This window comes from Trematomus bernacchii, unplaced genomic scaffold, assembly GCF_902827165.1.
Source record: "Trematomus bernacchii unplaced genomic scaffold, fTreBer1.1, whole genome shotgun sequence".
In the NCBI taxonomy this organism is placed as follows: domain Eukaryota; kingdom Metazoa; phylum Chordata; class Actinopteri; order Perciformes; family Nototheniidae; genus Trematomus; species Trematomus bernacchii.
Genome location: NW_022987869.1, coordinates 6,140,116 through 6,153,559, shown reverse-complemented (window position 1 = coordinate 6,153,559; position 13,444 = coordinate 6,140,116). Strand labels below are relative to the sequence as shown.

The window sequence follows — 13,444 nt, the reverse complement described above, 5'->3', positions numbered from 1 at the left end:
ACACAAACTGAAAGATTGACAATAAAGTTGACTTTGATATTGGGTCCAATAAAAATCGTGCTCCCTACTTTTATTTTAGTTATTATGATTTGAGTTTAGTTCCCTATTTACTCTCATAACCATCTACTTTAATTTTGTAAATAGAGAAAAATAAAATCTGATAATTTGATGTGTTTTACTACCCTGTTAGTTGAATTGCCTTCATTATTTAAAGATTAATTAAAAACAAAAAATACAAATTTAGTTCCCATTTATTTTCCTTTCTAGCTTTTTAAAGATTCATTTGCTCATGTTAACGTAAATTAACGTTTCATTTTTTTAAAATGTTCATTTGTACCAGCTGGCGAATAACATTCGTACATTTACGAGCTAAAAAACTTGTAATTTTCTGAGATTTGAATAGTCAATGTAAATGTTTTCGTGATTCTTTTCCTCCTTTAAAGGTGGGGTAGGTAATTTTGGAGAAACCAGCTCGAGATCGCTAGAATTTGAAGAATCTGCCACTTCCTTACAGAGCCCCTCCTCCAACACACACGAATGGGCACATGACCAATGAGGGCACGAGATAAGTTTGTGCACAGATGGAAGGCTGACAGGCAGGTCGGCCATCCAGTTATTTTAGCCGGGCCGGCTAAAATGATTGGTCGTACTTTTTACAGTACTACGGCTTCCACAGATGATATCTTTGTATGGATTTTTTTGTCAAAGCACTTAAGATATTCATTGCTATCGGGATGTTAAGAGCATTCCATGGAATATAACAAAAAGTGTATCTCGAGCCGGTTTCTCAAACTTACCTACCCCACCTTTAATTACGAGAGTTTTTTTAAACAAAAAACTACCACTTTAATCTCAGAGAATTTTTCAGGTTTTTTCACTTAAGTCTGTTGATTTATTTCTCGTAATAAAGTATTCTTTCATATATGTACCACTTTAATCTCTGAGTTATTATTTTTTTTTTAAATGTAACATCACCTCTCTCCATCATCGTTTGTGTGCAAACAGTAGTGAAGTAAATTGCCTCTGGATTTAATCCAGATAAGAAACATTTGAAATGAGGCTATAAAAGTAAAAAACATTTCTGTATTCTGTTACACATTATCATGTACAAGTACTCACTGTGAAGTACTGCGTAAGGAAACACCTGAGCGCTGGTGAAATATAATACTAATATTAATACTAATATTAATAATACTACTACTAATAATGATAGTATTGAGGATGAGTAAACAGCGTCCTGGTTCAGCTGCTGGTCTCTTTCAGTAAAAAACTAAATTAAGTACTCAAGATTGGTCACTGAAGTATTTGTGCTTGTATCAGAATAAGTAGTGGGACTTCAGTTTAAAGATTATCTACAGCCCCGCCCCACCCCCCCCCCCCTCACAAACACACAGTACATGAACACACACGCAGACACTTGCATAAGAGCAAATCAGTCAGAGCACCCTGCCCACAGATATAATGCAAAAGGTATGAAAATGTAAGAAAAGATTCATAAGGAAAAAACTTTATATATAGTATTTATAAAAAAAGAGGAATAATACTTTGTTTCTCCGAGAGGTTAAAGGGTGTGGAGTTTAGCTGCTGTCGCTGCCCCCCCCACTGCCACTGCTGCTGCTGCTGCTGCTGCTGCTGCTGCTGCTGCTGCTGCTGCTGATGCTGCCGCCGATGCTGCCGCCGTTGGCCGTGTCGGCACGATCCCGCTTGTGGATCTGCTCGTGAGCTTTGAGGTGGCCCGACTGGCTGAAAGTCTTCCCACAGTGGGGGCAGGCGTACGGCCGCTCCCCCGTGTGGATCTGCTGGTGAGCCTTCAGGTGTCCAAGGCGGCCAAAGCTCTTCCCGCACTGCGTGCAGCCGAAAGGCCGCTCGCCCGAGTGGATCTTTTCGTGGGTTTTTAGTACGCCCGAGTTGCTGAAAGTCTTGCCGCACTGTGAGCAGGTGTAGGGCTTCTCGCCCGTGTGGATCTGCACATGGTTGCGGTAGCTGGACTCCTTGGTGAAGCTCTTGCCGCAGTGCTGGCAGCAGTACGGCCGCTCTCCTGTGTGGCTCAGCTGGTGTGCCTTCAGCTCCTTGGACTGGCCGAAGCTCTTCCCGCAGGTGACGCAGATGAACGGCCGCTCGCCTGTGTGCAGCCGCTGGTGCGAGCGCAGGTCGTCGGCCTTGGTGAAGCCTTTGGGGCAGTGCGCGCACACGTAGGGCTTCTGCCCCGTGTGGATCAGCTGGTGGCGCTTCAGGTTCCCCGCCTGACCGAAGCTCTTGCCGCACTGCGAGCAGGTGTAAGGCCGCTCCCCGGTGTGGATGCGCTGGTGAGTTTTCAGGTTGCCCAGCGTGCTGAAGTTTTTCCCGCACTGCGTGCAGGAGAAGGGCTTCTCCCCCTGCATGTTGCGATTTTTTCTCAACGTGGCGTTCTGGGTTTTGGTCGACCTTCCCTGCCCCGCCACCTCCCCCCGCTGACTTCCCCACCTCTGACGGCTGCAGCTCGTACAGCGCCCCCCCCTCCGAACTCGGGTTCGAGCTTCATGCCTTCCAAGAGCAGCGCGTCGGGCCGCAGCTTGTTGAGCTCGGTGCGCAGCTCGGCCATGTGGATGGACTCCAGGCCGTTGTGCGGCAGGTGGCCGGACATGTTGTCGGGGTACTCACACTTCAGGCCGCTCAGCTCAGTGGTGTAGTAACACTGCAGGTCCACGTGGTGGTCCGACTTTATGTACTCCAGCGTGTCCGTCACCTGCAGCAGACAGGCAGCAAACCATTAAGTACTCGATAATGACACCAAATCACATCATAAGTTAACACAGAAAATGTAAATAGAAAATATTGTTTACATTTCGTGATTCGTTTTGTGACCATGTTTCTGGAGATTAAGGCACATTAGATTAAAGACATTTTAAAGCCACTCAGAATAAAATTGTCAGTAAATCAACTGTGACATTTTTGCGAGAGGCATTTGGTAAATTATTAAAAAAAAATATGTGCATCATATTTATAAAATCCCACATTTAATCACTGAGAATTTGTAACACTTTTGAAAGATTTTTTGAAGACATTATAATACCAATTAAGTTTACTAATTCAATGCCTATAAGACTTAACCAAGTATTACCCTGTGTTAATAAACACGAAGTGATTCCTTCCGTATTTCCTAGTTGTTTGTAATCTTGCGGACCTGCAGCAAATGTTTCTCTGGACACTTTCACACTGCAATAAAAAGATAAACACAGCCAAGTCCTATTTTGGGCTGCATGGAAAATCTAAGTAAAAGTATGTGATTATAATCAGGAAAATGTATTTTTCAAAGTACTTTATCGATCAAAATAGTTTCTTATACACTTTCTGTCAATTCACTTAATGATTAATTTATAAAGACTAGTTATAAAGGGCTCAAATAATAAAAGTTAGGTAAAAGTACAATATCTCCCTGTGAAATGTAGTAAAGTAAAAGTAAAGAGTAACATGAAAAGAAAACATTTAAGTACCTTAAATTTGGACTTAAGTACAGGACTTCAGTAGATATATTAAGTTACATGCCACCACTAAATGTGTATATTGAGAAGTGTGAATAAAATCGATTGAAGTTGAGTAAAACCAGCAGTTATAATCCTGTTAAAGCCAACTGAACAGTAGGGCTGTACCCGAATATCCGAATATTCGGTCGTTGGCCTACTATTCGGTTTTCAATTTCGTTATTCGTATTTTTTTAGTTTTTTCCTATTGTATGCTATCAATAAAGGCAAATTGCCACATTCTTATACTATATTTATACTTTTTAATTGCACTGTTAAAATGCGGAAATATATACAATCTCAGCTTGGGCACCTGACATCGCTTTCAATAGCTAGATCTGATCGATATGGACATAAACGCGAGTGAAGTCTAATCTGACGGGAGAGAGAGATCAGCTGCTGCTGACGAGTCGACACGCAGCTCTGCATGATCACCTGCAGCGGTGAGCGGAGCAAAAGACACACTTCAGGTTAGAACATCACACGTAGCTATTTTTAATTACCTCTCAAACTACCTAAACTAGTTATAGATACGTTTAGTTTTACTGTCGGGTCACTCATTACTGGATCCGCGAGCTGCATGATACTGACGGGCTGTCAGGAGAGGGAGAGAGCGTTCCGTTTATTATTCCCGTGTTATTATGAATTACTGTACACTTTCGAATAATGTAGTTAATCTACTATAATTCGTTTGTTTAATATTTAAATCATATCAATTTGTTTTAAAGCTCAATAAATAACAAAGAAGACCTTTGACCGGCACTTTTCTCATTTTGTCCGGAAGATTTCAACTTTAACGGACATGTTGACCGGCAAAAACTAATTCTAACGGAAACTCTGGGCACAACAACTATGAAAAATCACCTGAATGCTGTAAGTAGTAGCTTAGCTTAGTTGTTGTCCAGTTGCCATGATGAAGGCTTTAACCGCTGTAAACAGTAACGTTACACATGATAAAAACGTGCACGCGCGCGCCGAATATTCGCTGCTGATGACTAACACCAACACCACTACCACCACCACCCGCATACTTTCTGTCCAGGTCTAACAGTTATACATCCAACTGATTAAGTGAGGTGGAGTTTCTGTAACTGAACTGTAAACACAGTCTGTCCACGTCCTGTGGTAACTTCCTGGCTCACCTGTGAACCAACTTTAAAGCAGCGGCATGTTGCCCTTCACTGACTTTATTAAACATGAATACTATTATTCCGGATATGACAATATAGAATAGTGCAGGAATAAAACCCGGAAATAAGTACGAATTTTACCACATCTGGTTTCCTTGTCTTGAAGTTAATGGTATTATTTAATGTGTTTTTTTGGTTAGAATTATTAAATAAAGTTTGTGGGTAACGACATAAAATACAGTAAACACCCTACTGGTGAACTTCTGAAACTTCTATGCCTCTTTAAAACAGAGGTTGCTAATAAGAAGCTAAATAACACTACTGAACATCAACACACCAAACATTAGCCGCCTTTAGCTTACCGGTGGTGATATAGTTCCTTAATTGTCTAACGTTAGCTTTTTCTTCTGGCGATTGCTTTTTCTGCTAGTTTAGGAGTGTATTATTGAAGAGATTAGGGCTGCCCTCGACTAAAGATTTTTCTGGTCGACCAATAGTCGTCAATTAAGGCGATTAGTCGACTAATCGCCGCACGTTTATGATACATTATGATTATAAATATATATAGGTTTATTTTTTCCCAAAATGGTTTCAGTTTCAAAGGCTAATAAAGAGCGTTATTATAGCAGCATGGTACGTTGTGCTTCACATCAAATATAAAATAAAACTGTAATTAACCTTTGAAATATAAATTAAATGTAGAGAGCGCATGAGAGTCACAGCGCACGGACGCAGCGGTATAAACAGCAGAAGCTCCGGTAAGGATTCTTATTGTGTGTGTGAACAAGCGAAGACACACACAGAACATTTAGTTCTAGTTTCTATTATTCATATCTGAATATAACAACCCAATAAATACTACAGAGGAAACGGAAACACTGAAAATATGAGCGTCGGCAAAAATCCCTCATGAAATTAAAGCTTTATCGTTTTCTGAGGTCAGAATGATTATATATTATAGGTCTATATTAGGGATGCTCCGATCGATCGGTCACCGATCGAGATCTGCCGATACTCACTCTCTACCGATCGATCGGTGCTCTCTAAACATGCTGATCGCGAGAGCCGATCGCATGACGTCAAATACATGACACTTTTCTCTGTGCGCGGCAAAACAAGCTCGCCAAAATGGCTTCACCGGTCTGGCATTATTTTAAGGTGTCCGAAAAAGACAGTAAAATAGCGGTATGCAACGTGTGTGAAGCAGAAATCCTGCAGCTCCACCCGCTGTGACGGACCGGTGAGCGGAAACGAAACACACAAGTTAGACCTAACACACTTAGCTATTTTATCTACCTCTGGAACAAGCTAAACTAGTTATAGGCTACATATATTTATTCTTCACTGTCGGGTCACTCATTACTGGATCAGTGAGCTGCATGAGATACTGACGGGCTGTCAGGAGAGAGAGAGAGGGAGGGGGAGAGAGAGAGGGAGAGAGGAAAAGAGAGCGCTTCCGCTCATTTCTCCCGTGTTATTATCCAAAGTTAATGTAAACTTGAATAATGTACATCATTTGAATGTAATAATTAAGTTGGTTGTTGTTTGTGGAAGCTCCAGTGAATGAGCCCCATTAACTGAGTTTTAAACATCACTTTAAATGGAAGATTTAAAGTGATGTTTAAATCTTCCATTTAGGTCCCGCCCACTCGATCGGATCGACGATCAGTATCGGCCGATACTGATTCCTGCGATCGGCCCCAAAATTGGCTATCGGAGCATCCCTAGTCTATATATGTTGATACAAAGCTAGGCTACTGCCTGACTCACTGCTGCAGTTTTCCTCAGAGTCTAAGAAAGTAAAACACACGTTGGGGATAATTAAGCTCCGTGTTTTGTTATGAAGCTGGCCTTCAGGAAGCTGCGCTCTGATGGTGTGGACATGGAGCAGACTTTTTGCCGTCGTAGTTTGCCTTTACTCGCTCAGAAAGATCCACACTTTGGATTTCCTGCCCGACCAAATTAAGTTAATGACCAGGCTCCGCTCTGAATGAAGTCTGAGGGTTTCTGGCTGACGCGTCATAGCACATGCAGCGAGGTTTATTTTTATTTTGTATATATATATATATAAAAAAAGATTTAAACTGATCGACTGATGAAAAATTGCCTCGATTATGACTTAATTAGTTGACTAGTGATTCATCGACTATTTGGGGGCAGCCCTAGAAGACATGAACAAAACATACAAGTATCATAAAAGCTTTTTTTGCCACAGATCTTGTTTTCTACAATAATCCGAGAGAACTCTTGCGATGCTAACTTCTGGGTTGGTCTTCACATCACTGCACCACTGTTTATGGCTCCAGTCCCCCTAACCTGCTGTCTGAAGCAATACTTGATGCTGTATTTCTTAGCTTACAATAAAATGTGTCATATAGAGCAGTGCTTCTCAAACTTTTTTCAGTAATGTACCCCCTTTGAAACATTTTCTCAGCCAAGTACCCCCTGACCGACCCCGAACATTTTTGATAGAAAAAGCCTATATAAATAATTACAATATAGTGATGTTCCATCAGTGTGTGATTTATTAACTCCTTCATGCACGAATTACAACAAACTAAGAATATTTTCATCTTTATGCATGAGACATTTTTTTAAAACAGATTTTTAAGTAATATATGTTTAACAAACCAATTAACAAAATGATATATTATGCAAAAGCTATAAAATACAATACACAAATATTATAATAAAATCCACTGTAGTGCCTGATGTGCAACTATACCATCCGAAACCCCATGTATGCATATACAATAAAACAGCATTAAATTAGCAGTCTCTAATGTAGTGACCACAATGCATGAAAGGGTTAAAAAAAAAAAAAAACGTTGTAACTGAAAAAAATGTGCAATTATAAACAAACTATGTAATAACACTGCAATTTTCCACCGCAGCGGAGCCGGCTCTCAGTACCGAAAGCCGGTTCTTAGCTGGCCCCACTCGGCTGCCCGGCAAGTATCAATACTTCACGCTTACGTCGGAGGTGGGCGAGATTAACCTGAGCAATAACAGTTAATCGCGAGTAGGGAAAATACAAGTTGTAACAAGCAGTAGCGCTGAGCAAAGTGACTACGTGACCACACACTTGTAAAAACAGAGAAGAACCAGTTAAGCACTAGAAAAGCACAAGAACAGATCTTGAACCCTTTGTGGTTCTAGGAATATTGTTTGAGACTCCTCAGTGCACACAAAAACATAACTTGGAGAAATAAATAAATACGGATATGTTATTTAAAACCACCTCGAATATGTTGTGTTAATGTTATGAAATGTTTTCTCATAAATGATGCGGTAAGCAGGAGGACAGAATTACATCTAAACTGACGCCGTTTTGCATTTCTATAGGTTGTAGATACGAGCATGGTTTTATATACTATCACGTTTAATCGTGTTTTATGCCGTTTGCCAAGACTTGATAAGTCGCTCGTAAAACACAGGAGGTATGGAAACTAAGAACACCATATGTGGTCAATTGTACAGCTAATATAACACAATACATGAGTTGTATTTCCTTTAACTGGTGGATTATGGATATATAGTTGCTGATCGACAGCTGGAACACAAACCACCAAATACAAACAAATAATTCAGATCCAGTCGTCATGACTCCACTCCGGAGGGATTCCCCGATCATTTCTTAGAGTTTCTCATCAAGGGGGTGTCTCCTGTCCCCGGGACAAACACACTGCCTGAGGAAGGTTATGTGTATTTTTTTTGTCATTAACCTTTTTCGGACCACTTATTTATTTATTTTGGTGACGATCCGACCTCCATGCTGCTACTCTGGTTCAAACTGCATCCACCAAACAATATGATTTATCTCGACCTCCCCAAAATAACCTAAATCTGACACGGTGTGAGATGTCTTTTTTAGCTGTTCTGTCCTCATTTCCTGCGATCTTCTTCATGCAGTCAGTCAAAATGAATGAATGAATGGGCGTTTCTTTGACTATGTATAGGCAAATATGGGCGTTACGTGTCGATTGTGATTTATAAAGGGAAACAGGCGTAGGGAGTGCCGTACGCACTTCCCTCGCCGGTACGCAATGTTTTGTGAATCGGAAAATTTCCGAAAATGTCTGTACCTATTTTTTTGCTTTGTACTACGTAAGCAACCTTCCCACGTGAATCCTACGCAAGGCGTTATAAATGAGGCCCCTGATGTTACACTGCAACCTGCCTGTGAGACAGAGTCCAACCACACATGTCCAACACATAGGCCTAATAATAATAATAATAATAATAATAATACATTATATTTATAGCCTATAGGCCTAGCGTTTTTCTACAACTCAAAGACGCTTGCACATGTCCTGCAATACACATGCTGCAGCTGCCCAGCTGCTCACTGTATGTAAACGTAAATAAATAGTATTTTCATTTCAATAATGTACTTTCTATACCCTGCTTCATAAACAATACTGACATCCCTGTGCTCCTCCGAGTCTGGGGGTCCGGGGATGTGAGGACAGCATGAGGACACAGACAGGGAGGCTGCTTTACTTCATAAAGGAAATGGCGGTCAATATTAACAATATAGGAGCTAAAACGCTTAATAACCTTCATTACGTGTTAGAGAAAGAACATAAGAAAGTTTGACAAATATGAGGTTGTTAAACGGGCAGCGGATCCGCTGTGAGTAGAAAGAGAGAGGGAGAGAGAGAGACGCTGAACTGCACCGTGCAGCAATCAGATGATCTGGAGCATAGAGAGAGAGAGCTGCGGTCCGCGGGGCTCGGCCTCGCCTCCTGTCCTCACAACTCTTATTAATCCCGGTACCGGACAATTGTTATTTGTTCCTACTCGGAACCGAATTTTGCTTCCCAACCCTGCCACTGTGCTACACTTCCCGCACCGCCCCGCCCCCGTCTAACAGTACAGAAAGCGGCGAGATGCATTTCCTTAGGAATCGACAAGCAGAACCGAAACTAATATTTCTAAACGAACAATGGCGAACACGGACAATTTGCGAATGTATTCTGCCTTTTGAAAACTGAATTTATCAATAATTTGTCAATAAATGAGGGCGAAAAACATCACTTGTCCGCCGGACGAGTCAATTGAAAGATCTACTTGTCCGATATTGTAAATAACACGTCCCGGACGGTGGGACGTGTGCTTTTTCGCACACTGCACATTACATTTCTATTTAGAGCCAATACACGCATTATTTTTGTTTAATACGTCTCACTACGTTTCCTTACATTGCCAACAAAATGAAAAAAGAATCATGTTAAGAGATGAATATCCCTTACGTTTTAAAAATATTATTATATAATATGGTCACATTACTAAAACTAAAATGACTTGACATAAATGTAAGGTCATATTGCACATATTCGCCATGGTAACGGCATAGTGATACTGCTCTCAGTAGGATGCACAGATCTAGACTCACAATTAATCCAATATCAATTTTCTGTGCAATACTGTACGTTTTTTTAACAACAAAATAAATGTATATTTATAATATTCCTGTACTTTTTACTTATTTATTATATTTTGCTTTTCTGTACTTCTTATCATTGTTGTCCCTTTGCTGCTATGACACTGCACATTTGTATCGTTGTGGGACTAATTAAAGATGCCCCTATTATAGTAGGATTATTGGAATTAGAGTAAAAACGTTCTGCCTTTACTGTTACCTTTAACTGACTATCATAAAGGCAAAAGTAAACCTACTGTGAGCAGAGGGGTACCTGGGAGATGTAGTCAAACACGGAGCTGGGCTCGTAGTGGGACTTGTAGTCCAGCTCCGTGGCATCGCTGTGGGTGAATTGGCCCAGGTGCTGGTCCCCGTGATGGCCGTGGTGCTCCGACTTGATGTAGTCGAGGCCGCTGATCTCCATCTTGATCTGCTCGTGGCCCAGCTCGGCGGTGGACAGCGGCTGGATCTCCGACAGGTCCACGGTGCAGATGGGCTCCAGGTCTCCGTCCTCCGGCTCACTCTTCACGCACGGCAGCATCACCAGAGGCTCGGCCACCTCCGGGACGTCTAGGGAAGGGGGAGGGGAGCTGCACTCAGGGGGCAGGCCGAGGCTCAAACAATCGGCCTCCAAGTCCGTCATGGTGAGGGGCGGGGCTGATCCTCCTCACCTATCTGCGGTACAACACCTCGGGTAGCGCTTGGGACCAAAACCTTCTCCGCCCTGGTCCTTCCTCCCTCCCCTGTAGAAATGTACCCGTCCTGAGTGGCGGTGGGGGGCGTGTTCCTCAGAGTGTCTCCTCACTGCTGTGGTCACCACCCACACCGGACTGGCACCAGCCTGCAACAACGTGAAAGACACCGTTTAAAGACACTTGTAGATCAATTAAGCAGCCGTAAAGATTGTTTTCCTTTTTGGTTTGTTTTGATGCGCGGAAAGTGTGCGCAAATTAGAGTGATGCTGTCGTGTATTTTTCAGGGAGCCCATAGTTTAAAGTATATTAACTTTGAATGCAGCAGTGCGCATTACTTATCATTAGACGAGGATAAACCAATCACAGCCGACAGATATCTTTACTTTCCCTAAGTCTACAGTTTGTACCGACCCCTAAAGACAAATAATGTAATGTAAAACATAATTTAGGCATTTTTTCATACTTATTGCTTTAGAAGCATGAAGTTATTTTCTATTATACATATATTTTCCACAATTAATTGTATTGTCACTCCTATGTCTCCATAGACTTTGTGGATCAGATTGCAGGTCTTTGTCTTGAGGATGGGAAGGTTATATAGATACAGATCAATCCTAGTTATACTACAGAAAAGTAAAACCAGCAGTTCAAGTTATTTACATATCTTTAGTAATTGTATGCTTGCACTGGATGAGTGTGCTTGAATGTATGTCTGTATAGCTTGTACTTTCCTCACGTTTCCAATGTCCTGTCACTGTGTCACTGTGTCACTGTGTTTTTAACACAGTGACAGAACATTGCACTACATAGTTTTATATAAAACACTGACAATAAATATTTGAATGCAAACATATTTGTAACTCTACATAGTTTACTGAAAAAAAATGACTTCACTTTAGGTAGTTCAACTACATTTAACTGTACATAAAAACATTTATTAATTAACTACCTGCACAATCATTTCTTTAACCGTCAGTACTTAATTTACATTTTACTGGTAACTCAATACTTTTACTTACATTTTAAACACAGGACATGTATGTAGTGCCGTTTTTTTCACAATGAAGTGATAATGAATTTTGCTGAAGAAGAGTTTCAGAACAGTTCTTACTATTGGTGGCTGCAGAGGCCACCCCGCACACACACGGTAAAGTTTGCAGGCTGGTATCAGCCGTTAACGTTAAACTCCGACAAGTCTTCACTTTTCTCTAAAAACAGACCGTTAAATTCCTGCCGAGCCCCGGCTGCAGCCCCTGGTGTGCCCGCTCATTCCTCTCTCTCTTCGGGCTGAATGTGAAGGGGTTACCTGTCTCGGCAAACACTCAGGTAGCCTTTCAACCCGCCACGCAGCCTCCCGCAGCAAACACAATCTGGCGGTGATTTACCCCTCAGAGGATGCCTTCACAATAACACCGCTTCCCCTGGTTCATCAGCGGGGAGGTTTAGTTCCGGTGGTTGTTCCAATCGGGGGAGAAAACTCCACATGACAGAGGAGGAACATGTATTTAAACGCGCATTTCTGGCATACAAAGACAGGGCAAGATGCCATGTCTAACAAGCTAGCAGAGCTAACCAGTGGCCATCTTGTTTATCACACAAGCAGCCTGCTAAGCTAACTAGCTGATGTTAGCACGGGGGGGAGAAAGTGAGAGTGGAGCGGAGAGGAGAGGCAGGCGGACGGAGAGGAGTAGCTAGCCTCCGCCGCTGTCCAGGGCACTATCTCGGTTTAGCATGTGGGGTGGGCTCCGCTGGGAGCTGCTGACAGCTCAGAAACAAAAGGGTCAATTTATGAAATCTGTGCTGCGACCCGCGAGGATCTGTCAGAGAGAGCGGTGCAGGCTGTGAGGAGAAGCCGGAAACTGAGCAGAGCGGCGAGGAGAGAAGCAACACACCGGGGCAGAGCTGTAAAGATCGGAGGTGCTTGCGGTACGTTACCTGCGGGTGGTCCGGTGCATTGCTGTCCGCCTCGGTCACTTGTAGCTAACTCCGCCGGACCCGCCACGTCCACCTCGGCATAACAACCCGCCGCCTCGCCTCCTCTCCTCCCCTCTATCGCTGACTAATTCCGCTCCCTCCTTCCTTTCCTCCCTTCCTTGCCTCTCTCCCCCTTCGATCCTTCTTCCTTCCTGCCCAATGGTCGCTCGTGCGCATACCCGTTCTGGCGGGTACACAGGTAACTACGGCAACGGTAGTGGTGAGAGGTGGGCTATTGTCGCGCGCAGTTGCCCGAGCGGGTGCGCGCACGGTAATTTTTGTTATTGTTACAGCATCATCTGTGCTCGTGTATTTATGTTAGCTCCACGCGCCCTGTGTATAATCACAAAGGAATGAATGAGCGTGTAGCACGCGCCCCCGCTGATCCGGGTCAACGCGGTCAAGTGGCGGTTGAAGACGTCACTCCACGGCAATTAACAAGCTCATTAAATAAATGATGTCATGAGACACGACAGGTGAATAAATATCACATCCGCAGTTGAGTATTTACATTATGTTGTGTATTACAAGTTTTCTGAAATGTTACATTTAATATGCAAAGGACGGAGGCATTCTCATATTTTTAGTAACAAAGTGTTCTATTAATTAGGCTCTAAATGATATTTGAACGAAGCCCTCTGTAAAACGCTTCGGAATATAGAGAGGAATGAAACTAGAAAGTTTGTATGTAAGTAAAATCATGTATTGTAAAACTCATAC

The 13,444-nt window shown here is 42.5% G+C and overlaps 1 protein-coding gene across 1 annotated transcript; it reads right to left on the bottom strand.

Annotated features, from left to right (window-relative positions):
- Window positions 1-920: 920 nt before the first annotated feature.
- On the bottom strand, window positions 921-12,981 carry si:dkeyp-113d7.1 (uncharacterized protein LOC407709 homolog). Its single transcript, XM_034113755.1, is given in 4 exon segments — window positions 921-2,462; window positions 2,465-2,725; window positions 10,330-10,896; window positions 12,686-12,981. Coding segments are annotated over 3 exon segments (1,515 nt in total). The 5' UTR covers window positions 10,699-10,896; window positions 12,686-12,981; the 3' UTR covers window positions 921-1,577.
- Window positions 12,982-13,444: the final 463 nt, after the last annotated feature.